Below are 26,784 nucleotides of genomic sequence, written 5' to 3'. Positions count from 1 at the left end.
GTCGCAAGGCGTTCAGGATCCAAGGTACGACTGTATAAAAACTGATTACAAAGATATAAGGGCGCATAATACACATCAAAGCAGTTTCATCAAAGCATTATTTTCAGTTAATGTGTTTATTTTACCCACAATTGAAATGCAACAATAAAAGGAGCCCATAAAAACAGCACAACGGATAAAAGGGTAAAAATGGCAATTACAAGTAATTACAGCAGGAGCTTCAAGTCAGGGAAAGGATTGTCTAAACAGGAGTGTCTTCACAAGCCGGCGGCATGCCAAGACTGATGGGGCCTATTCTTATTTCAGCAGGGAGCATGCTCTCCAACACTGGAGCAGCCAGTGAGAAATGTCCACTTTCGTGTTACTATATTTGTTGAGGTTATCCTTCTTTGCCTTTGTGACAAGGCATCTTTACACAGGAGAGAGGGTGAGAATGCACAAGAAAAAAATCATCTACTATTCAAAAGAAAGTATGTGTGGCGAGAAGGAATTACTATTTGACTTGGTAGTTATCTTATTTGGTAATGTGAAATCATGGGTTTTCTGTGTCGATACAGAGGTGATAATGAGTCGCAAAAGAAAAGGGGTGGGGGAGAACCCCCTTCATTAAGGGATTGGATGATGAGGATATGGGATGCGGTTTATGCTTTAAAATTTACAAATATTGCTAGTGCGTGGGGGAACATGAAAATAAACATTTCATTGGCCAAACTTTATTACGTTTTGGAAAAATAAGGTGTAGGGTAATGGGCAAATGTGTAATTCATTCATTTGGAATTTTGTGAATTTATGGAATTGCAAACAATCACACCCAGGAGGAAAAGAGTAGAAGGTGAGAACTGATGAACCAGAATAGGACATAAGTAATATTTGATATGTAGTTAAAAAAATAAAGTAATTTATATTTCATTGTTTTTTATATATATATATATATATATATATATATATATATATATATATATATACACACACACATTTTATTAAAGCTTTTAATGGTTTTTTTTTTAAAAAAAAACCCTAATCTATAAAAAACCAGGAATATCTATATATCTATCTTTTCCTGCTTTTGTTTTTGTTTTTGTATATATATATATATGATGTTAAATACAGGATAATAGGATAATATATCTAATAATATATACCCTCAGCAGATGCTGAGGGACCAAAGAGTGGGCAATGAGGATTTTCAGGAAGGCACCTTTATGGAATATGACACAACTGAAGATGGGGTACAATCCTTCAGGACCGACGGAATCTTTCTAGCGCCATTTCCATGCAGGGTTGCCAGAGGGTTGTCCTGTAGGGAGAGCACAGATTGGGAAGGGAGTTGCCGGGTAAGCCTACAAGCGACTGGTGCCCAGTGGGACTGGGAGGCGGAAGGCAGGGAGATCAACCATAGGTGGAGCCACAGCCAATGGCAGAGCCACCCCTTGACTGGTTGTAAGTAAATAAGAAGGCAGGCAGGTGGGAGCTAACTAAGGTGGGCAGGGCAGGGCCTCATTCGCCCTATTAGACTGACAGTAGCGAGCTAGCAGGAACCCACCCTGAGCGAGTTGGAGTTAACTCTTTGTTAGCAAAAGCAGACCTGCACAGGCGTTTCAGGCCTAATGAGCCCAGCAGCTCATCTTCAGCAGGTCTTGCCCTCCATGAAGCACCTCTCTACAGCTGCCCAAGTCCCCTCCTCTCCAGGGTTTCCCCTAAGCCTGCATGGAGCTAACTTCTCCTCCGCCCTCTTCATGCCTCTTCTGGTTCTGGGAGACAAAGGGAGATGGAAGCTTGTCACAGCGGGGGGGGGGGGGGAGACACCTGTGACTCTTCAGCAGCCTACCTCATCTCCGCTTCTTGGCCCTCTTCCTCTCCAGCCTCTGCTTCTGGACTGCTCTCTGCCAGACTCATCCTGCTCACTAAACCCTCTTACCTCTTCAGCTTCCAGCATCTCCCCACCTCCCAATCTCCTCCTCCTGCCTGCTCTTCCCCTTAAGCATTCCCCAGCCTTGTTCTCTTCACAATCAGAGCTCTGTGGGCTTAACTGTTTGGGAGAATATGGGCAGAGACACCAGAGGTCTTGCACTACTATTAGCCGGACCCAGCTTACCTGGCGCGCTCGTGACACGCGAAGACTTGAGAGACGTTCCCTGAAGCCTGGCAATGCGGCTGCGTGGCGCACCCAGTGAGTAGGAGGCGGGGCTAAAAAAGAGGGAGAGAGATTGGATCGCAAGGCTTCTCCAGCAGCCCTGCACAAAGGCCAGCAACATTCAGCTCCTTTCCAATCCCCCCTCCTCCCGTTCCTGCTCATTAAAAGCCCTCTATAACTTAGAATTAGTGCCCGAACTTTTTCCTCCTCCCTCCCAGTCCCCTTTCCTTCTGTATCGTGCCTCTTTGGGCTGGGAGCCTGAGGGCAGGGATCATCTTCTCACCAATATATGTAAGTAGGTTTGGCAGCTTTGAATGCAGGGATCCCCAACCTGGCACCGTCATGGTAAAATCAATATTGTTTTGATGTCCTCAGTCGGGGCCAGGAGGATATAGATGTGTTCCCAGGACAAGCCCATGGAAGAGAAGAGCGAGCTTACTTTGTGGTATGCCTCCTCTTCTGCGTTGAGGCTTTGGTAGCCAAGGAGGACGACCGAGGGATGGAGGAGCCCTTCATGGTGAATGCTGGCATCGATGCCCTGGAACTGACGGATTGTAGGAGGTAAATGCAAGACCACATCATACAGGAGGGTTTGGCTGTACATCCCCCTCCCCACCCCAAGGAAAATGGTCACCTGTAATTTGCCAAGAGATACGGGGCAAAGGCAGGGATTGGCTGCCAAAGAAAGGTCCACACCTCTTAAAGTAACCTTGCATTTACATACTTTGCCTGGTGGCAAATTGAATGGAGGCGAGTGAGCAGACTGGCAGAGGAACCGGGGAGGGGAACGCTCTGGCCCTCCTCTGCACCTAGCGTACAAACCGAACTGGCTAGCAAAAATGCTTGCAGGCTAGTAACTATTTGCAAGGCTATCTTAAAGACCAGGAACTTTCAGGCAATGCAGACAGGTCTCAACCGTTTTAACTTTTTTGGAGACTTTGCTGGGAAATGGGAAACCTCCTGTGCTGCTTTTAACAGCTGGGCTAATGCCTTCCTCCCCAATTCCCCAAACTTAAAATGATTGTAGAAGCAACTCTCTGTGAGGAAGAGAAGCAGGACCATCTCCTCTAGAGTTGATGGTACCAGTTAAGCCTTAACCGCCATAGCAAGAGTGACAAGTAGATTCCTGCTAGGGCCCAGAAGGCTGAGGCCCTGCCCTGTAAGGACAGCAACTTTTGGCTGTATAACTTTTGGGTCATCAAAAGGCCACACAGGCCTGTTCCCCCCCCCCTTTTTTGAACTACAAGCAGCCCAATTCCACCCAACCTGGTCGTTAGAAGAGCCTGGTAACATCAGGAATTTGTTGTCTAAGTTTAATCCTTTTCCTCCACCCTCCCCATTGCTTTTTCCTTTCATGCTATGGCTTTTTGACTTAGATTGTAAGAGTGGAGGCAGGAACTGTGTTTCCTGGGATTCTTCCCTGCTGCTTGGCAGAGATTGCCCCCTACGCTTCCAACTGGGAACTGCAAGTATTGGCATAGTTTGTGTCTGAGGCCCCCTGGGCCAAACCTCTGCAAAGGTAAGGAAATGCCAGAGGGCCTTGCAGCTCAGAGGCACCCACCTGGGTATGAAAGGTGCCCCCTGGTGGTTAGAGAGGTGCTGGACGCTCTCCCAGGCAGGGCATTCAGGAGCGCTGGGTTTCACGTCAGGAGGGCAGGGAACCTCGCAGAGGTCAAAGGTGGTGTTCAGGCCCCTCAGCGGAGCTGGAGTGGAGCAATTCTGGGCGGCTGAGGTGGCCAGAGGCCTACGGGTCTTTGTAACCGTCAAAGGGCAGCACGGCAGCGGGCGGAGACTGTACGGGCTAGAAGACCTGGCTTTATCCATGACAGGAGTGCTGGTGCAGTCAGCCTGGGGGAAAGCAGCAGCCCATTCCTTCAGGGAGCCCACTTGCTGCGGGGACAGGCGAGTCTTCCGCCGACGCTTGGCCCGCCCCTTGGGGCTAGAAGGGGAGCTCCTTTCGGACAGCGGTGGGCTCTCTGCCGACTTCCTTCGCTTCTTTGTTGGGAGGTGGGGGGTCTTGAAAACTGCGCTTGGCACTGGCCCCCTCTCTGGTGAAGCAGGCAAGACCCCAGGACCGCCCGTTGGATCGGCACACTCGGCTGCAGGAAGGGAAGGCAGGAGGGCAGCTGCGACAGAGGCAGAGAGAGCAATGAAAACAGGCAGCCTAAGAGAGAGATGCACACTCAAGGGCATGGACCCAGGAGACTGTACAAATCAGCCAATGGGGGAACCCTTCACTCAGCCAACCCCCCAGTCAGCCAATGGGGGAACTCTGCACTCAGCCACCCCCCCCCCGTCAGCCAATGGGTGAATTCTGCACTCAGCCAATCCCATTCACTGCTATTTCTGATCCGACTGCACTGGCTACCAATTAGTTTCTGGGTCCAATTGAAACTGCTGGTTTTGCCCCATAAAACCTTAAAATGGCTCAGGACCGCAATACCTGAAGGACCGCCTCTTTCCATATGAACCCACCTGGACCCTGAGATCATCTGCTGAGGCCCTTCTTTGCGGGCCTCCTCCTCGAGAGGTCCCAAGGGAGGCAACACAAGAACGGGGCCTTCTTTGCAGTGGCTCCCCATCTGTGGAATGCTCTTCCCAGGGAAGTTTGCCTGGGGCCTTCATCATACACCTTTAGGGGCCAGGCAAAAACGTTCCTTTTTAACCAGGACTTTGGTTGATTTGATCCTATGCCCTTTTAAAATGTGGTTGTGTGGGTTATTGGGTTGTTGTTTTTATTTTGATGATATATTTTGTGGTTTTATATTCTGATTTTGTTGTGAACCGCCCTGAGACCTCTGGGTATAGGGCAGTATATGAATTCAACAAATACCGGTAAATCATGGGTAGGCAAACTAAGGCCTGGGGGCCGGATCCCGCCCAATCGCCTTCTAAATCTGGCCCGTGGATGGTCCAGGAATCAGTGTGTTTTTACATGAGTAGAATGTGCCCTTTTATTTAAAATGCATCTCTGGGTTATTTGTGGGGCATAGGAACTCTTTCATCCCCCCCCCCCCAAAATATAGTCCGGCCCCCCACAAGGTCTGAGGGACAGTGGAACAGCTCCCTGCTGAAAAAGTCTGCTGACCCCTGAAATAAATAAAATTTAAATAAATTTCAACGCTGCCCCTCCCAAATCACCATTATCCACAAGCTGCTGCATTTCTGGCTCCAGGTTGCCTCGAGTAGCCGCATCCAGTTCCCCAACTTGCTCCTTTACAGCAGAAACTTCTGGAGCCTCACAGGCCTCTCCCGACACCAAGCTGCCCAGGCCTTCGAAGTCGACCCTCGTGTCTGGGGTGAGGAGGTTGGCAGCTTTCAGCAGGGCATACTGCCTTTGTGCCACGTGCAAGATTGACGTTACCAGCCTGAGACAGTAAGAAAGATCGGGAAAAAAAAACCATGGGATCACAATGGGAGAGACAGGAGCAAAGGCTGTGTGTGCAACATACGATTAAAGCACACGGCTCTCCCCAAAGAATCCTGGGGAACTGTAGTTTGCCTTTCACAGAGTGAAAGACTCCAGGTCCCAGGATTGAAGTGGGGGAAGTCGCGTACTTTGAATGTATGTTGTGTACGCTGCAAAAGAGCAGAAAGGAATCGGCACGGCTCCTTCCCCACCCTGCAGATAAGCAGTACAGTGGTACCTCTGGTTACGAACTTAATTCGTTCCGGAGGTCCATTCTTTTTTTATATATAAATGATTTTCATTGTTTTAATCTATAACTACTACAAAAAATAAAATATAAATTCACATACATTCATCTACTTTGGCAATCATAGCGGTGACTTCCCTCAAACCTTTCAAATGGCTTTCAAATTTCTATCTTAATTCTATACTTCTTAAATCTATCATTGCTTAAAAATCATATACATATTAGTCACTGTAAAGTTCATAATTACATTGATATTTCCACGTTTATCTACAAAGCTTCTTGAAGTCCTATAAACGTATTTAATTGAGAATCATTGTCTCCCATTCCGGAGGTCCATTCTTAACCGTTCTTAACCTGAGGTACCACTTTAGCTAATGGGGCCTCCCTCTGCCGCCATGGCGCGATTTCTGTGCTCATCCTGAGGTAAAATTTTTAACCCGAGGTTAGCGGAGTCTGTAACCCAAAGCGTTTGTAACCCGAGGTACCACTGTATTTTGGAAAGAATGAAATGTCTGTGGCATCAGTTTGACTGCCAACCCAATATGCGCTTAAACCTGCATGAGATGGCAGGATAAGAAGACCTTGCTCTCCCTGTATCGGGTGGAAAGACGTCGACTCACCTCATCAGCTGCTTTTTATCCATTCCTTGCAACCGAGCATTTAGCTTCTCCTGCTTCTCAGCTGGATCTGAGGACTCTGTGCCACAGCAGCTGGGATTTCCTCCCAGTTCCTGAATCTATCAAACACAGCAAAAAGGGGTGTGGGGGGGAAGGTATGCAGGTGTAAAATTTGTATAATATATACTAGATGCTAAATTCTACCCATCGCATGCAATTTGCCCACCTCACAATTGGACGATGTGAATAACCGCTTGAAGTTTAAAGGTGAATTTTGGGCGTAATGGAGAGGGAAAAGGTTTGGATTATCATAAAAGATGCAGGAGGAAATGATTAGCAATAGGACCCACAAAGGGGAGGAGGGAAATCCAGGAGATTCTTTGTAATCTTGTTTTTATGTTGTATGTTGGATATGTGATTGTAAAAGTTTAATCTGAAAAACCAAATAAATAATTTTTAAAAATTCATACTTTTATGTGATTTGGTAAATCTCCCCTGAAAAGGCTGTTCAATGTTTGATGTAACTGGTTCGGGGAAATTACAGAGCAGACGCTTAGATTTGATGTTATCGGAACTACGCAAGATGGCGGCTGCCAACCACAACAAAAGGATTTTTGGACTGATTCTTGGACTGATTCGACAGGAAGACCGGCGTGTGAGGAGATACTGCGAACTTATGAAAAGGAATCATATGGACATAAAATCCACACAGAAATATATCATCTGCTTTAACTCGCCTGTGGGAACAATTCAGAGGCTATGAAAGAATGAAGGATAACAACAGACAAAGGAATTATTGGAAATGAATATAATATGCAGTAAAACTGAGATGAGATTAGAACCCTCCAAACCTTGAAGCATGGGAAGTCCCTAAAATAAATAAATTATAATTTGGCAGCATATTTGGATTATTTGATATGTATATGTATAATTTAGAATATTTAATATGGTTTTGATTGGATTGTTAATTTGGAAAATTTAATAAAAATGATTTTTTAAAAAATTAAAAGAACAACACACAATTGGACGAACTGCTGTGATGTCATGCAACACTCCCAATTCCCCTGGGTGCGGATGAGAAAAGAGCACCCTCAGGGTGCTGATCAAAGCATCCACAATTCCACTTGCTGCCTCATGTGGGGAGCTCCAGGATTAGCCGAGAAACGGTCTCAGCGGCCAGTTATAGATTCAACCATGTGTGAATCTATAGGAGAGGCACTGCAGATACTGAGCGGATCTCTGGACGGAAAAGCCTCAGGAAAAGCGATCTACATGCTGAGATCTCCTGGATGCCCACCCCACAACCTTCCTGGCCCTTACCTGTTCTGCCGTGCTGCTTTTTCCTGAACAAGAGGCACCATCATTCGGTTTCAACAGCTCTGTCTCGCCATCGCCCTTATCCGGGGCTTCGCAGTCGGAACAAGCCTCCTTTGACCTGTACCAAGTACAGGAGTGGGGTGTCATCAACCATTCTCTACCAAGCGCTGACAGACATCTGGTCTAACCTTCCCGTGCCCCACTTCCGGGGGCACAGCCCTGCTCAGTTTATGAGTCTTTGTAAACAGTGTATCTAAAGGAACTTTGGTTATTGGCATATGTCAATGTGTTTGCATTATTAAGTTTGTTATGAATAAAAAATCATTTTAAGTTAGGGCTTAATAATTATTTCACTATTAATATAATTCTTTGTAATTGTATTTCACTATTAATATACTTCTTAATTGTATTTCAGTTCAACAATTACTTTGATAAAATACATATTTTTTTACGTGCAAATGGCTTTAGATACCTATTAAAGGTAAAGGGTAAAGGGACCCCTGACCATTAGGTCAAGTCGGGGACGACTCTGGAGCTACAGCACTCATCTCGCATTACTGGCCGAGGAAGCCAGCGTACAGCTTCCAGGTCATGTGGCCAGCATAACTAAGCTGCTTCTGGCGAACCAGAGCAGCGCATGGAAACGCCGTTTACCTTCCTGCCAGAGCAGTACCTATTTATCTACTTGCACTTTGATGTGCTTTTGAACTGCTAGGTTGTTAGGAGCAGGGACAGAGCAACAGGAGCTCACCCTGTCGCGGGGATTCAAATCGGCGACCTTCTGATCGGCTAGCCCTAGGCCGGGGGTCAGCAACCCGCGGCTCTGGAGCCGCATGCGGCTCTTTGACAGCTTTGCCGCGGCTCCGGGGTGGCAGGGGCGGCGCTGCTATTTAGGCAAACTAGGCAGTCGCGCTCCTGGCCCGCCTGAGCTGCGCCCTCCACGTCGCGCGCCACGCTCCTGGCCCGCCTGCGCCCGCCCACTTCTTCAGCTGGCCGGCGGCCCGCCCTCCAGCTGGCCGGCGGCCCGCCCTCGGGAGACTGAGGCAGGCGCTGCTGCTGCTCTGCTCTCTCATGCGTCCTCCCTTGTTTCTGCCAGCGCAGGTGCAGCAGCAAACAGCAGCAGTTTCCCTCCTGTTTGGCTGCTGCTGATAACTGGCGTGGAGGCGGAGCTGCTGGCTGCTGCGGAGGATTCCACGCGAGGCAACGACCACAACGAGGTAAAGGCAGCTGCGGGCTGGGCCAGGGGCGGCAGGCGAGGGCAAAGCCCTCTTTCTAAAAATAGGCAGCAGCGCCTCTTCCTAGTTTGGGAGATTCCCCGCGAGGGGCGGGCCTGGGGCAAAAGTGAAAGCTGCTGCCGGAGCGGCCGCTGCCGATGCACTCCGGGAGCCAGAGGCACCCACCTGCTGCTCTAGAGGGGGGCAAAAGAACCAGAAACCGGCTGCCCGCCCCGCGTTGCTTCCACGTGCGCCTTCCCGCTGGCCTATCACAGGCGCCACGTGCCAGAGGCGCCAACGACAACACTTCCCCCTCACTCCCGCGGGAAGGAGCCAGAAGCGAATTGCATAATCACTAGTTTTTGAACGCCATCCGTCCCGGCAGCCAACCCGAGGTAGCTCCTGGCTCTCCATCCCGCCCCATTCTGCCATGGCAGCCTGGCAGCCTATGAAGGGGAGAGCCCTTCCCTGAGCAAGCAAGATGCAACCCCCCCACCTACCCCCGCTGGGGAGCCTTGAAGCCCCTTTTTCCGCTTCATAACTACCCACCCCCAACCCACGTCGGGCACATGCGTGGGACAGGCTGATCCGTGGCACCCAGGGAACTTCGCCCGTGCAAAAGCGAAAGCCGCTGCCGGGGCGGCTGATGCACTCCGGGAACCAGAGGCACCTGGGTTCTTTCTGTTGTCTGAGGTTGTGCGGGCATTGTTGCAGGCATCCCTCGCCTGAGTTCAGAGCACGAGTCCTGCGCTCCGTCCCTCACTTGCTCCTCGCCAGACCCGCCTCCCTTCCCGCCCGAAAGCGGGGGCAGGCGCCGCGGAGCTGTCAGGCAAAACGCCCCTCGGCCTTCCCCACCCCCTCCCACCGCGTTATGTACAGAAGAGGAGCTTGGGGTCGCCTCTCCGCCGCCGCCTCGTCCCTCCCGCCATAGGCGCATGTCATCGTCACACATACACACACGGTTCTCCACAGAAGCGGGGCGCTCCTTCTCTGAGCTCCCTCAAAAGCGCGCCAAAAACAACAACAAGCCGCCTTAGACCAGAGCCCCTGCGGGAGGCTGCTGTTGTGCAGTGGAAACAGCTTGACAGGAAGGGACAGGGGAGGCGTTTGCTGTGCTGCTTTTGTAGCCCCAGAGCAGGAGAATACAGACACCTTTGCATTCCCAGAGAGGGAGGGGATCTTCTTCTTTGGAGGTCTTCAAGCAGAGGCTTGACAGCCATCTGTCAGGAATGCTTTGATGGTGTTTCCTGCTTGGCAGGGGGTTGGACTGGATGGCCCTTGGGGTCTCTTCCAACTCTATGATTCTATGAATGGGGAGGTGTGGGTTTTGTGGAATGGACAATGCCAGGGAAGATTTTTCATGTGTTTTGATTTGTTGGAAGCCTCCCAGAGTGGCTGGCAGAACCCAGTCAGATGGGTGGCATATAAATTTATTATTAATATTATTACTATTACTACTACTACTACTACTATTACTATTATTAGTTTGGGGAGCTTCCTTAGCAAGAAAGAGGCTGGTGTGAGAAGGAGTCAAAAGGAATCAATGATACTTTTGGAGGGGGAGTTGAGGGGGGAAGCAAGTGGGGGAGGGGTTGGTGCATTGCTCTTGTTGGACGACTTGGCGTGTGCCACTCTTGAAACCTTTGCGGAGCTTCCTCTCCACGAACTGCAGTTATTACTGCCAATTGCCTGCTTCCGAGGGTTCCCTCTTGGACCCCTTTGGTCACTAGAAGAAAGGGCACTTTTCACTTGCTTGCACCCTCAATGTCTGTCTCTCCTCTCTGCATATCACTCCTGAATTTTGGACATCTCTGGGTGTGTGTGTGTGTGTGTGAGAGAGAGAGAGAGAGCTTGGAAATGTTTGCATTTTTGCCTTGTGTGTATAATACCAACCTTGCTATTATTTTCTATGTACTACATTAAGGTAAGAAACAATATATGCAGTGTTATATTTGTTTTAAATGTCGCAATGGTTTTGCGGCTCCCAGTTTTTTTTTCCCCCTTCGGAAACGGGTCCAAGTGGCTCTTTTTGTCTTAAAGGTTGCAGACCCCTGCCCTAGGCTCTGTGGTTTAGACCACAGCGCCACCTGCGTCCTATTATGTCCATAAATTACCAACACAAAAAACTGCGACAATTTGTTGTTGACAAAGGACAGCTGGACATATAAAGGGCCCCATTACCTTCAGTAGCTTAGGGCCTCATCAAACCTAAATCCTGCCCTTATTATTATTGTTGCTATTGATGAGTTTCTATTGATTGCTGTTTGTATAGGATATTTTGTTTTCTTTAAGTGTTTGATGTTTTGTTGCATTTTTATATATGTTGTAAGCCACCCAGGCTGGCTGGGGAAACCCAGCCAGATGGGCAGGATATAATTTTTTTAAAAAAATTATTATTATTGTGGACAAAGCCCTCTGACAGTGGATTCCACAACACTTGAGAATCATGGGCAGCATTATTTTCTAAATAGAGGCAAATTTCTAGGCCTCATGGTTGCTGTGGTAAAAGAAAAAGGGAAAGGGAAATTTAAGGACTGCATGTCGCTGAATATCTTAGAAAAAATAGGAACCTTAGTTTTAAGGGAGGAAAAGAAGAGGCTGGGAGGAGGCCTTTGGGCTGAAACAGATCCTTCAAATCCTGGAGTCTATGACTGGCCAGATTTCAGCTTTAAATGCCTCACTTTGCACAGGCTTCTTGCAATCTTGTCCGTATCAAAAGGCATCGACTCCAATGCTTCCTGTGGAGTAAGATACAGCAGACCTACCTGAGAAGCTCATCCTGGCCAGGCCTGGAAGGAATCAGAACAGCCTCTGGGACGTTTTCCTCATAAGCTCGGAGCCGCCCTCTTAATTCGGCCACCTGAAAGGCGTAAAAAAAATATTTATTTCGCACACAGGGCGAAGTTCCCAAGATTGCAGTGTACTGTACTGTCTGTATTACAAACCAACCATGGTTTTGATTTTCCATTTAACATTTGCATTCACATGTAAATCATAATCATATACAAATAGGATTCTCTGAATCCCTAGACTTCCCTCCACCCCTCCATGGGTTCCATAGTTACTCTTTTCCAGCTGCATCATATAATGTTCTCCATATTTTCTTTAAAAATCGGTTATCATCATAGTTCCTGTCACATTGCAAGTAGTTGGTTGTTTTTTTTAAATCATGCCAATGTTTTTAATTGTTTACAGTGTTGTCCTGAATGACTTTCTATGGTGGACTAGTTCTAAGGACCTTCATGTCATGGGACAGTCAGGGGAAGGTTGGGAGCAGAGGGAGGGGGGAGACAGGACTGGGACAGAGGCTGTGGAGAGCAGTAGGGAGGAAGAAGAGGAGAGGGAGGAGAAAGGGTTAAGCGGAAAGAGTCAGGTGGAGGAGGCAGCCCAGGATGTTGCGGAGGGTCAGCACCGCCTGTGGTCCAGCAGTGGCTCGGGGACGGAAGGGGAAGGAGAGACTGTTGTCATTCCATCAGCAGCGGAGAGACATGAGGGGAAATAACGTGAGCAGCGAAAGAGGAGTTTGCCCAAACTTCTCTGCTGGGGAGGAGGAGGAGGAGGAGTTTGGATCTGATATCCCGCTTTATCACAACAAACACTCTGTGAGGTGAGTGAGGCTGAGAGACTTCAAAGAAGTGTGACTGGCCCATGGCCACCCAGCAGCTGCATGTGGAGGAGCGGAGAAGCGAACCCAGTTCACCAGATTACGAGTCTACCACTCTTAACCACTACACCACACTGGCTCTCAATGTGACTAGTAGCTATGGACCACCATATCTCCCGTGAAGAAGGCTTCATCATACGACAACCCCCCGCCCTTCTTCAGGTTCCCACCCAAAGGGAAAAGGGTCTGCTTACCTCTGCTTTCAGCTGCTCACAAACCGCTGCGTATTGGCTGATATGGCAATCCACACTGACCACGTTGCTTTTCATCTGCAGGCCAGGGCAAAGCACAGAAAGCAGGTAATTTTGAGATGGGGAACAGAGGAAGGCCGTTGCATTTTTGCACAAGTTGCAATTCTGGCCTGATTTAAGAGTTTGGCTTTCTCCGATACCTACTAGGAGTTTGATCTCTTTAGCCCTGTTGGCATACTTTAGGGTGTTGTAGGTGTCCTCGTAAGAAAGCGCAGAGGGACTAATGGCGGCTATCATTATGGTCCGGCAGTTCCCACCGATAGAATCCTTTAGGAGGCGGGTAAGCTTGCTGTCCCGGTATGGAATGTGAGGCTTTTTGCCCTGTAGGACAAAAGGGAAGGAGAGGCGAAAATTGGTTTATTAAAATCACGTTCCCACAGGAAAATGCCCACAATTCCCTTTTAATTCTTCTGTGGCTACTGCGGCTACAGTCCCATGTGCACGCCTACCTGGAGGCAAGTCCCAGTGAACACAGTGGGCCTTACATCCAAGTAAACATACCTGGTGCTGATAATGCCAAGGTTGCAGGTTCAATCCCCGTAAGGGACAGCTGCATTATTATTATTTATTAAAATTCATCTCCTGCCCTATACCTGCAGGTCTCGTACTCCTGCACTGCAGGGGGTTGGACTAGACGATCCACAGGGTCCCTTCCAACTCTACAACTCTGTGGTTCTATGCAGAATATATTGTGCGGTTAGTCTGACAACTTCACCCCCTTGTGGTGAAGCTGAGATATAATAGAGGGTGGAAAGTACGCCACTTTTCAGCGGCTGAATTTTCCACGGTTTCTGCAAAACGTTTGTGTGCGGGAAACACTTTACGAGAACAAGGGATGGAGGAATTACAGGGGATGTTACAGCATGGCATTGTTTCTTTATAGAAACAGACAATATATGCTCTTCACCCGCCCCGAATCATGCTGCACGTTTTCAAGCCTCTACCAGTCTGGATAACGCGATCAGATTTATTATGCTGAAAGCCTTCGAAGCATTTTTGCACACACACTTTATTTTATTAAAATAAATACGCGGGAATGACTGTCACTGAGCGAACTCAGATGCCCTTTAACAATGGCTGAGGATGTCCCTGAACAGTAAACCCATGGGCAAACCACAGAAATCTGAAGCCAGGGGTAGGAAGAGGTAGCAAAGGCATTACCTTGGCATCAGCCAGGCTGTTAATGACGTTGATGAGAGCCAGCAAGGACCGGTTGATGTTGGCCCCCTCGCGCTGCCGCTCCCCTTTGGCCTTGGTGGCAGAGGCCCGCTCTGAGCCCGCCAAGTCGATCAGACTCATCTTGGCCACCCGAAGGTCCCGGGTGATGCCCACAACGCGATCCCGTTGCTTCACATGGATCTGAAAGAGTTAAAAAGTGCTGCATCCCTTGGCGTGGGTGGTAGAGCAGTGAACTTCCTGAAAAGCAGCGTTGGGGACAGCCAGTTGAATCTGCGTTGGTGCTGACCTTCAAAGCCCTAAATGGCTTCGGCTCTGTATACCTGAAGGAGCATCTCCACCTCCACTGTCTGGCCTGGACATTGAGGCCCAGCTCCTTCCGGCAGTTCCCTCACTGCGAGAAGTGAAGTTACAGGGAACCAGGCAGAGGGCCTTCTCAGTAGTGGAATGCCCTCCCATCAGATGTCAAGGAGATGGAGAACTACACAACACCTGAAGGCAGTCCTGTTATCGGGAAGTTTTTAATGCAGTTCGAAAGCACGCCAGCGCAAGTAGATTAATAGGTACTGCTGTGGCGGGAAGGTAAACGGCGTTTCTGTGCCCTCTGGCTTCCGTCACGGTGTCCCGTTGCGCAAGAAGCGGTTTAGCTATGCTGGCCACATGATCTGGAAAGCTGTCTGTGGACAAACGCCGGCTCCCTTGGCCTGAAAGCAAGATGGGCACGGCAACCCCAGAGTCGTCTACGGGTCCTTTACCTTTTTACCTACCCCACAAGAATACAGATCGGATCAAGGATCCACCTGGTCTAACCTCCATTTTCCACAGCAGCAAGACAAAATATCTCCAGGAAGCCACACACAGGGCAACAGACCTCATGATTAAAGGCTTCGAGAGGGTTTACCTCAGCAGTATATCTGTCAAAATGACAAATACCTAAATACAGGCGGTCGTTTACCCTCGCTAGATTCAACGTGCTGCCATCTGCCTTATTGCAGGGCAGATTTGAGGGTAAACCATACGTGGAACGAGTCTGCCCCTGCAGCTTGATGGAGGTAGAAACTGTCTCTCATGTTTTGTTACGCTGTTGTTTCTACAGGGATATACATTCGGTACTTATCATCCCTGCTATACAAAAATCTCCAAATGGGTCCGAACTTCAATGTCTAAAATCCCTGGTAAAGGACAAGGATCCAGAAGAGATCACGTTAAGGGTGGCCAAACTCTGTGCGACTGCCATAAAACCTAGGGAACAAGCTGTGCTACCATAATGACTAACGCCTTAAATGACAATTTTAGGTTACATTTTTGTGATTAAGATTTAACCTATATATTTTTAACTGCTGTTATATCTGTATTGTCCCTGTTATACCCAATTGCAAATTCAAATGTATCCCTATCGCGCTTTATGACTTCCCTGATATTGTATGTGAGCTGGAACTAGTCTGTGACCAAATTAATAAAATTTTATGGTGTTTTTTTTTAAGGCTTCTGTAGGCTGGTGGATTTTTTCGATGGGTGTACTCTGCTACTTAGCACTGACACAATAATAGTGCATCACTCGTGGATTTCTAATGCGTCACTCATTGCTGCTTTTTTAGTAGTAGTTCCGTGATGCTTCATGATGTCACCACACTACTGCCATCTGGAGGGGCAGTCTTCCACTATAGCACAAAGCAAGTGGGACCAAAACAAAAACATAACGAAAGAAAAAACACCACAGCATTTGGGGTATGAAAAGCTGCAGGAGTTCAGCAGGAAGTTACAGGACACTCACCGATTTGAAATTAAGCTGTGTAACCGCCCCAAAAACTTTTGCGGCATCATGTACGACTGGCTAAATGCCATCGCAAGCACAAATCATCATGAACATACAAAAGGCTTTCACTACATTGAGGGACAGAAATAATATTTCCTATATGAAGAGGGAAAGGAATGTCTTCCTAATTAAGGTGCCCTGCAAAAGTTGTTCTTGGCCCCTAACAACCTCTGCCACACTTACCTGGAAGACCGCATGGGAGCGTGAAGAGGTGGCGTTAATGTCTGTGGGGTGCTGTGTACGGTTCAGATTTCCTCGCCTCAGCATCTCCAGGAGCTGCCCTGCCGATTTTGGCTAAAAGGCACAGGCCAGCAGAGAGAAAGAGATTGTTGAGAAAAGCACGTGCCACAGCCACGGATAGTAACTTCCCCTTCGTGAGTGGGGAAAATTTAAATTGTATTTAAAAGATTATTGTAAGATTGAAAATTAGATATATTTTGAGAATAAGATAGGCTGTAGAGGGGAAATTAGAAGTATTTGATATAAGATGATAATTTTTGATAAGATAAGAGATAGAAGTAATTAATTAGATGAGGAAATATGAGTTAAAAGATAAGAGATATTAATGGTTAAGTTGTTGTAAGAAAATAGATTAGAATTAGTAAGATTAGGAAGTTACGAAAAAGGTATTCACAAGGGACGCAGAAGGAGGTGATAGGAGGAAGTCCTACTAAGATGTGAGGAAAAATTGAATTATTTTTGTTAGAAGTAATAAGTTGTAATTTTTGTTGTGTTTTTTGTTAATGTTTGTTGTTATTGTTTGTTGTTTGCTTTTTTGTTATGTGAAAAAACTTAATAAATATTATTATAAAAAAAGTAACTTCCCCTTCGTGTTCCCACCACAGCCGGAGAAATCCCTTAAGCAAGTGATGGGCTCTTTAAATAATTATATATATATATATATATATATATATACACACACACACACACACACACACACACAGTCATACCTCATGTAACGCATGCTTCAGGATACGTACGACACGGATTACGAACGCACCGAACCCGGAAATAACGGAACGCGTTACTTTCAGGTTTGGCGGTTCGCGCATGTGCAGACGCGTCAAATGACGTCATGCGCATGCGCAGGAGCGCTGAATCGCGCCGTGCACATGCGCAGATGCGGCGCTTCAGGTTAAGCACGTCACGGGTTACGAACAGGGCTCCGGAACGCATCTCGTTCGTAACCAGAGGTACCACTGTATACATATACAGTGGTACCTCATCTAGCGTCCGCCTCGTCGAGCGCCCATCCTGGCAAACATCCGCGGCAAACCCGGAAGTACAGGAATGGGTTACTTCTGGGTTTGCCACTCGTGCACGCACAGAAGCGCAAACCACTCCGCGCGTGTGCACATACGCGGCGCTTTGTCCAGCGTCCTTTTCGGCCAGCGACCGGGGCTCCGGAACGGATCCTGGTCGCAAAACAAGGTACTACTGTATACCCCCCCCCTTTTGTCCTCCCTGCAAGGCAATCATTGTACCCACCTGGTGATAGGACAGCCCTTGTACCACGACCCCTTTCTCTGGATCCTCCTGAATCGCCAGTGGGCCCTTTGGTTCCAACAGGTCATGGATCTGCTCGTTGTACACCTGGAAGAAAGAATCAGGCTTCAATACAGTGCATTTAAGTCTCCTGGGGGGTCAGCACTCCAGAAGTGGCCTTCTGGCTGGGGCAGAGCTGCTATGGTAGTTTTCCAGCAGGTGTGTCGCTGTCGCTCACTGGGAGGTGAGGTTGGTGAGGTGCAAATACCCCAGCAGAGCCAATCTGGTGTTCCTGCTGGGGTGTTCGCTCCAACCCCTATCATGTCTGGAAAATCAGCTTGAAGTTGTAGCTAAGAGCACAACTCCCTCCTGATCTAAGCAGCAAGAGAGTCACCGCTTACTGTTTCAGGCTGCAGGCAACTGCTCATGTTTCTTAAATTCAGATAAAATTCTCATCGTTACAGGTGTAGCATGCTACCCTATAAAAAACGGGGTTCCCTCTGAACTGGGGAACGCACTAGATGGAAGCTCTGCCAACCAGCTAGGTCTGAGCTGCACTTTGTATGCCATGGGCAGGAGCCCAAGGACTGAAACAGGCGGGGCCGCAGTGATTAATTGATGAATTAGTTAGATCAATTGCTTCGAAGCTTTTAATCAACTAAAAAGGTGCCTCCAATTAATCAGGCAGCTGGTTGCTGTTGTTTTTTAAAATGTAATTTTTAAACACAATTCTCTTATGGAAACTGCAGATGGCAAGCACCCTCTTCCAATGGCCCTTTTCTCTTCTGAGATGATGTCTCTTGCAACATGTGTGCCATATATGAGGGGGTGAGGAACCTGTGGCCCTCCAGAAGTTGGTGGACTCCACCTCCCAGCATCCTTCACCATCAGCCATGCCGGCAAGGGCTGGTGGGAGTTGGATTCTGACAACATCTGGAGGGCCACAGAGTCCTTGCTGTAGTCCATATTGTTCCAGAGGTTCCTCTAAATCAGAAGCCTTGCCTTCTGCAAATAGAAAGTACTGCTTTACTGGCACATGGCTATTTGTCACAGCCCTGAAAAAGTGTCCCTCTTGTGTCAGAAAGGTAGCATCTTACCCATATGCAAAATTAATCAATAGATTAATTGATTTATTCATCATTTAAAATGCCTTTAATCAGGTTGCAGCCCCAGGAGAGAAAGCACGCACAGGACATTTTTGATTGTAGCTAAGCTGGTATGAAACTTGCTTTCAGTGCCTTGACAACACATAGAATCATAGAACTGGAAGAATGGAAGGGACCCCGTGGGTCATCTAGTCCAACCCCCTGCAACGTACATTTTCCTGCGTTGGACCCCATCAGCACTATACATTTAAACCAGCATCATACCACTTTAAAAAGTCACTTCCTTCCCTCCAAAGAATCCTGGGAACTGGAGTATTGTTGACGGTGCTGAGAGTTGTTAGAAGACCCCTATTCCCCTCCCAGAGCTACAATTCCTGGAGTGGTTTAACAATCAATTGCTCTTCTAATAAATAAACAAAAATAAAACAAACCCAACGCTTTTAACAGGCTATAAGATTATTTAATGGCCAAAGGCGTGGTTAAAGAGGAATGCTTTTGCCTGGCGCTTAAAGGCACGTAATGACGCCGCCAGGAGAGCCTCTCCAGGGGAAAGCGTTCCACAGATGGGGAGCCACCACAAAAAAGGCCCTGTTCTCACATATATATGCTACTTCAGGCAGTCCTTCTGAAGAGAACAAGACCCAGAGTTTCAACTTGCCTATCTGTATGCGTGGTGGGCAAACTGCAAAACTGGGTTCCTGCTGGGGGTGGTCTGACCTCTGCTATGAACATTGCATCTCCCTTCAGCCTAAGGTGGAGCGAAGTTGTAAGAAATCGGCGAGGGTGGTACCTCCTGGTAGGAGACAAGGACCTCGCAGTGCTTCTCCTCCTTCCTGGCCTCTATTTGCTTGTATAGCTCTTCCATGGTGAAGTACATGATGCCCGGCTCCTTCTCCGACCCCAGCATGGTGTGGGTCTTCCCTGCACCCGTCGCACCGTAGGCAAACACTGGAAGAGAAGGAGGGCACGGCCACAGAGTCAGGCCCTAAATATCAGGGGTGTGCATTGAACCACCTAGATCACTAACAGATGCCGGAAGGCCGTTCAAATCCTGGGGCCAACGTACAGTGGTACCTTGGTTCTCAAACTAAATCTGTTCCAAAACCAAAGCGTTCCAAAACCAAGGCGCGCTTTCCCATAGAAAGTAATGCAAAACGTATTAATCCGTGCCAGACTTTTAAAAATAACCCCTAAAGCAGCAATTTAACATGAATTTTACTATCTAACGAGACCGTGGATCCATAAAACGAAAGCAATAAACAATGTACTGCAGTCACACAATCAATCAGCGGCTGGACTGGGTTCCACATAGTCACAAAAACAAAAAAGAGCCACAAAAACGCAAAACAAATAGCAAAAACAGGCAGACCTCAGCGTAACACTCAAAACGGAAGCGTGGCACTCAAAATGGAGCATGTTCGGCTTCCGAAAAAAGTTTGCAAACCGTAACAAATACTTTTGGGTTCGGAGTGTTTGGGTTCCAAGTTGTTTGAGTACCAAGGCGTTTGAGAACCAACTTTTTAGCATAATTTTTAAAGAAAAAAAACCTAGTCTTCTACATGGAAAAGTACGGTGTTTATATACTGTATATGAGGCCCCTAGGACCATAAGAAATGCAAATAATTCACTGTTAATAACTCATTCTCAAACTGCCCCCCTTAAAAAATCAAATTGTCCCCCTTTGGGGCGTGTGTGCCACATTGGGAACCACGGCTCTAGCCTTTGTCTGTAGTGTCAGGCCACGGCACGGTCTTGAAGACTGCCTGTCTCGACGGCAGAGCCAAGAGAAGCCCCACCCTGCGGCCTCCTTACCCGAACAGTTGTAGCCGTTCAGAACACCATCCAGGATCTCTTTGGTCGTATTCTCAAACACCTCTGCTTGGGTAGCGTTCTCGCCGAACACCCGGTCAAAAGCGAACGTCAGGTTCTTGCCTTTCCTTCTCGGCGGAGGGTCCTGAGCTTGGGCGAAGACCCCCGGCGGGCTGGGCTCCTCGGGATCAAACACCAGCATACAGTCTCCGACCACCCGCACCACGCATTGGCGGTTCCCCTCCCGCTCGCGGGGGGTCTGCGGCCGCACCCGCACCACTACCGCCACGCTGCCCTCTCCGGCGGGCGGGACGTGCGCCATGGCTTCAGGGCTCTGTGTCAAAGAGAGGGACGGGAGTATGTCAACATGCGCAGCCCTGTCTATTCCGAGCAGGTGCTGAATTGCCCTTGAAGGAGTTCTCCAAACTGGGCCACATCCACAGTATCATAACACTTTAAAAAGATAGGGCTCCCCCCAAGAATCCTGGGAACTGTAATGTGTTGAGAGTTACTAGGAGACCCCATATGCCTCCAAGTCACTGGTTTTCAACCAGTGTGCTGTGGCACCCTGGGGTGCCTTGAAGGATAGTCAGGGGTGCCGCAGGCAATGCTGGCCTCTGTCCCTCTTTCCTTCCCTCCCTCCTCTGATGCCCTCTCGCATCTTTGCCTCCCAAAGGCTTGCACAGCTGTTTGTTGCAGTAAAGGTAAAGGTACCCCTGACCGTTAGGTCCAGTCGTGAACGACTCTGGGGTTGCGGCGCTCATCTCACTCTATAGGCCGAGGGAGCCAGCCTTTGTCCGCAGACAGCTTCTGGGTCATGTGACCAGCATGAATAAACCGCTTCTGGCGAACCAGAGCAGCGCACGGAAACGCTGTTTACCTTCCCGCCGGAGCGGTACCTATTTATCTACTTGCACTTGACGTGCTTTCAAACTGCTAGGTTGGCAGGAGCAGGGACTGAGTAACAGGAGCTCAACCCGTCGTGGGGATTTTAACCGCCAACCTTCCGATCAACAAGCCCTAGGCTGTGGTTTAGACCACAGTGCCACCCACGTCCTGTTTGTTGCAGTAGCGCTGGCTATAAGCTCCCTAGGCAAATGATGCCTCTGGGGCTGGCCAGGGGGTGCTGATGCCAGGAGCTGAGATGGCAAGTGGGCGAGGAAGTCCAGCCAGACAGCCCTTGCTGTTGGGAATGGACAGACAAGTGGGAAGCTGGGCAGGCAGGCAGGTGCTGCGCCGGCCTTTATTGTGCTTGCTGTGTGCAAGGCCCGCCTGGGAGCTGAGTGCCTGGTGCTGAAGGAGAGCTTTTTTTGCCATGCAGGTCTGGCAGCCCCTGCTGCTGCCACCCAAAGTAAAGTGCTGGCCTCACCTTTGGCCAGTCTCCATTGGGCCACTAAGGCTGTGGGCATCCTTTTCCCAGGCTCCTATGGGGCGGCTTGAGGAGGTGGTGGTGGGAGCAGCTCAGAGGACTCCCAAGGAGAGGGGAGGAGGCTGAGGGAATACTCCACAAGGGAGGGTGTTCAAAAAAGGGGGAGAGGCTGCCAGCTCTGTAGGCAAAGGGTGACATAACTGGGCTCCTGAGCCCCACAGGGGTGCCGCAGAAAGAATGTGGTTGGTCAAGAGAGCCGTGGACTCAAAAAGGTTGAAAACCTCTGCCCCAGTTGGTTTAACAATCCATCCTTCTTCCCAGGGAATTATGGGAATTATAGCTCTGGGAGGGGAACAATGCTGGTGATCAACAAAAGAGGTTTAAAGACTGTCTCAAGGCAATTTTTAAAAAAATGTAGTATAAACGCCAACAATTGGGAAACACCAGCCTGTGAGCGCTCCAATTGTGAACAGCCTTTACCAAAGGTGTCATGGGCTTTGAAGACACTCGTACTCAGGATGCAAGGGAGAAACGTGCTAAGAGGAAGGCACGCTTGGCAAATCCACACCGTGATTATCTCCTGCCCAGAAACCTAGCGTATGTCCCCACTGTGGAAGGACGTGTTGATTTAGAATTGGCCTCCACAGTCACAGACTCATTGTTAAAACTGTGTTTATGGAAGACAATCTTACTCGGCTATGAGTGATCGCCAAAGAAGAAAAAGGAGTCACCTAACAAAGGGGAAAGCCATGATTGCTTATAGCGGTATGATACTTCTGTAAACGTATAGTGCAGTTGGGAACCCTGGGGACATGCATGCACGAGTCAACATAAGTTTGCATAAGGAGGTGATGGTGAGATAAACAAATTGCAATTTCATATGCCATCTATTCATTCATAGGGAAAAACAATTCTGCTCCAGTAAGCGGGGAAGTAGCAAATAACCAGCCACATGCCAGCCAACCACCTAACTCTCCTCAGAGTCCTTCACAATGTCTCAACAACCTTCCTGAAGTTCAGAGCCCAGCAACTGAACACAGGATGATAAATTTGTCTTGCTTTAATGCTACTAAGGCAACAAATTTACAGCCCTGTTCAGCCACAAGGGATTAACGGCCAAAGGCACTCATTGATTGATTGTACGGGCTAATCAATGCATTCATTTGTTGCAAGATTATAAATGTGGGTTTTAATAACAGCTGTCCTCTCTGAAAAGAGCAATCACTTCTGACGGCTTTGTAGTAAGGCAGTGCCTTCACTTCTACTTCGGGATTCAGGCCATGTTCACAAAATCGTTTCCAAAGGGCTCAATTTATGTCTTAAGGGACAGATCGGAGCAGATCAGAAACATCCTGAAACTAAGGGAAATGGGAAATGTCTAGCGGGGGCCACACGTGGTTGAAAGAAAGTGCTGTGCAAAGTCACCATTTAGCAATTCTGAAAACTGCGAATCCAACATTTTGAAACTCCTTTCAAACGGAAAGCAGAAAACAAAATCTGAATTCTAATGGATTAATACTTTTGAATCATTGCTTTCAAAATCTATTCTTCAAACCTGTTTTTTGTTTATATTCTGGTTTTCTACCACTATGTATTGTTATATTTTGGCATGACCTGTCATATTTAACAGAGGGATTATGAGCAGCACGTTTTTGGAATCACGGAATTGTAGAGTTGGAAGGGACCCTAAGGGACATCTAGTCCAACTCCCTGCAAGGCAGGAATATGCAGCTGTCCATTACGAGGATTGAACCTGCAACCATGGCACTATCAGCACCAAACTTTAACCAACTGAACTATCCACATCTTAAACTGCATTTGATTCTTGTTCTTATTATTTATATTTTAAGCTGTTGTGACCTGAGCCAAAATCACTGTGTGATGGGGGCCAGATAGACATTCTGTAAGGCTGCAATCCTAAACCCACTTACTGGGAGTAAGCCCCATTTAATTCAATTGGGTTTACTTCTGATAAGATATTCTTAGGGTTGCAATGTCAGTAAGTAAATAAATAAAAAGCATTTTTTTTTGTATGACAGTCATGTTTTTAGCAGTGGTGCAGAGGACTGCAATAGGATTAGCAAAAATCAAGTATCTGCTAGAGCAAAGCTATCATTGGATAAAATACATTTGCCCCTGCATTTAAAAATACCAGAGGACTGGAAATATCTAGAACGATCCTGTATCACCAAGTGGCTTAGCACCGCTGGTCAAGTCAATATAGATTAGTTCAGTTCTTCATTCTTTAAAATTAATAAGCTGGTATCAGGATTTTTTCATATGCTCTCAAATGGAAGGGAAACAAAAGCATACAGATATTGTGTTTTACACTAAGGGGCAAACAGCAGCTTGAGTGTGGATAATTATTTGGAATGGGAAAACAGCATAAGAGGGGAAAATCAACCCTCTCACTCGCTGAACCTGGGTCCTAATCTGAATCCCCTATCTCAGGGCTGCTAATAACATTTATAAAAACAGACAAAGCAAAAAGGCCCAGGAGATCCTGTTCACAGTTCTCCCATGACAGTTTGGTTTGAAATGTATATTATATTTGATGTGTGGTGAACAATCTAAACGCAAACTATGGTCTGTGGTGCTCTGTTCAGAAAAGCCAAGGAGATGTTGCAGAACAGCCACAATATATATATTCTTGACCCTATACTGGATCTGTTTCTTCTGAAGACAGAAATAATAGGCTATTTTGAGAAAGGGCAGATCAAACAGGCTAACAGGGCTAATTACCCCCTTAGGGGCTGTAACCAGCAGCTTGGCCTAGGGCACGATTTTTTAAAATATATATGTCACTAGTTTTTACAACAATCTCCATGCAAGAGGGGTCGGGGGGAATACTTCGTTTTAAAATTCATATTTAACCCAGGAGCAAAAATGAGTCGTTGTTCAGCATAGAACAACCCCCTACCCCCAAAAAAAAGATTATTACACGATCCACTAAGATTCACTGCAATGTTTTGCGGTTGTGTTGGAACCCTCGCCCCTTGGTGAGGTCTTGATGCAACCCCTCCCCCGCCCCGCGCCTCCCATTAGTTGCCAACGTTTTAACCAGCCCCAGCTCCTGTGCCTTAATTTAAACGGCAGCTTGAATACCAAAAGCCTGCCGGGGAGTTTTCTTTCTTTCTTCACAACATGGAGATCCATCAAGGGCAGGATGATCCCCAGACATGATCCTCAGTTGACGACGCAAGGTAATCTCGTACCGTGTGGTCACCAGACAGAATCCTATATTATATACAGTACTGTATATTTTTCTCTTTCCCCACCCCCAATAAAAATCAACCATCAGCACCCTTAAACACGCGCCACATTCTTTCTAAGTCCCCTTACCGAGATCCTGCACGCAATTCTGCCTCCTTCTACTCGCCAGTTCAAATCTCCTGGCCACGCCCCTTCGCCCGCTTCCCATTGGTGGACTGGCCTACCACGTGTGCCTCTGGACTTCTCCTAATTGACTGTTCCTAGAGGCGGGCGGCCTTTCGCTATGCATGGTGGGAGTAGTAGTTCCGGTTAGACTTTCGGGTTATGCGAGGGAACTGCTGAAGCTGGGTTTTTGCTGCGACCTGTAGGAAAAACAGTAGCACAGAACAACACTGGGGGATGAATAACCCTGGATAATGTGTTTTGATATGGAAACATATGGGTTTATAGCAATATCATTTACAAATACTGTTACAAAAGTCGGGTGGCAAGAGCCTGTGCGGTTCCAGGAAAATCATTCGGGGGTCTGTGCTCTGTTGGAGAATTGAGACATGGTGGAGACTGTCGTAGCTTTAAGAAATGTGGTTTATTCACCTATTTACGCCTTCAGTCTGCATGGAGGGAGTCCAGATCTTAGAACATGGTCATTTCAAGGGGGGTTGTTCCCTACAGCAGTGCAGTTCCCTCCAGTCTTAGGGCATCTCTCCTCAAAACAGCCTCCTTTTTTCGCTTGCATTCTGATGCTCAGTTCTGTGGGTGCTTTGAAATACTAATGGTTAATTTACACCTCTTCTGTGACTGATGTTTCTGGGGGTGGGCTAGACTCCAGGAGGGATTTTGAAATGTCTTTATAAGAGCATGCAGGCATTGTTCTGGGTCTTTTCCCTGAAAATCACCGCTGTTGCAACAGCTTCAATAAAGATCAAGCATACTAGCTGCTTTGCTTCTCAATCTTCTCTGGTTGGCCTCTGTTTTTTACTCCTACCAATGGAGAACCTGCAAAGGACTTTGCAAGGGCTCTTGTGTACCCCATAAGGGAATAAGGGCAGATTTTTTCCTACAACAACTATCTCCAACTCCTCGGAAGATTTCATCAAGGGTGTCTCCGAAAAAATATACGCATCGCTTGGGGAGACAGGCAAACTAATGCCAGTGCACTGGAAGAAGCAAAGATCAGCAGTGTCGAAGCAATGATTCTTCAACTTTGTTGGCCTGGTCATGTTGTGCGGATGCCTGATTATCGTCCTCCAAATCAACTACTCTATTCTGAACTTAAAAATGGAAAGTTTAATGCTGGTGGACAACAAAAGAGGTTTAAAGACTCTCTCAAGGCAAACCTTAAAAAGTAGTATAAACACTAACAACTGGGAAACACTGGCCTGTGTGCACTCCAATTGGAGAACAGCCTTTACTAAAAGTGTAATGGCCTTTGAAGACGCTCAAACTCAGGACAAAAGGAAGAAATGTGCTAAGAGGATGGCATGTTTGGCAAAACCTCACCATGATCAACTCCCACCTGGAAACCTATGTCCCCACTGTGGAAGGACATGAGGATCCAGAATTGGCCTCCACGGTCACTTACTGACTCACTGTTAAGACCATGTTCATGGAAGACAATCTTACTCAGGTAGACCCATATAAGGAAAGGAATGCAAAGGAATCACATGTGTGCCTGCTTAATGTATATGCATTAAGGAAGGACCTTATTTGGTCTAATTAGTAGTAGTTGTTGTTGTTCAGTCGTTCAGTCGTGTCCGACTCTTCGTGACCCATGGACCAGAGCACGCCAGGCACGCCTATCCTTCACTTCCTCTCGCAGTTTGGCCAAACTCATGTTAGTAGCTTCAAGAACACTGTCCAACCATCTCATCCTCTGTTGTCCCCTTCTCCTTGTGCCCTCCATCTTTCCCAACATCAGGGTCTTTTCTAGGGAGTCTTCTCTTCTCATGAGGTGGCC

At 47.7% G+C, this 26,784-nt stretch overlaps 1 protein-coding gene across 1 annotated transcript; it reads right to left on the bottom strand.

Moving 5' to 3' along the window:
- Window positions 1-1,154: 1,154 nt before the first annotated feature.
- On the bottom strand, window positions 1,155-25,049 carry KIF18B (kinesin family member 18B). Its single transcript, XM_033170550.1, has 16 exons — window positions 24,957-25,049; window positions 20,249-20,579; window positions 19,227-19,384; window positions 17,334-17,438; window positions 16,029-16,139; window positions 14,015-14,212; window positions 12,998-13,174; window positions 12,797-12,871; window positions 11,704-11,798; window positions 7,728-7,842; window positions 6,411-6,520; window positions 5,276-5,502; window positions 3,696-4,260; window positions 2,574-2,678; window positions 2,096-2,187; window positions 1,155-1,297 (listed from the first exon to the last, which is right to left on the bottom strand). The coding sequence occupies exons 2-16, from the start codon at window positions 20,565-20,567 to the stop codon at window positions 1,260-1,262; spliced, it is 2,490 nt and encodes an 829-aa protein (XP_033026441.1). The 5' UTR covers window positions 20,568-20,579; window positions 24,957-25,049; the 3' UTR covers window positions 1,155-1,259.
- Between the last annotated feature and the right edge of the window lie 1,735 nt (window positions 25,050-26,784).

Source organism: Lacerta agilis, chromosome 14 (genome assembly GCF_009819535.1).
Source record: "Lacerta agilis isolate rLacAgi1 chromosome 14, rLacAgi1.pri, whole genome shotgun sequence".
NCBI classification, from domain to species: Eukaryota; Metazoa; Chordata; class Lepidosauria; order Squamata; family Lacertidae; genus Lacerta; species Lacerta agilis.
The sequence above is the reverse complement of the archived record's forward strand: the minus strand, read 5'-3'. Positions and strand labels throughout refer to the sequence as shown.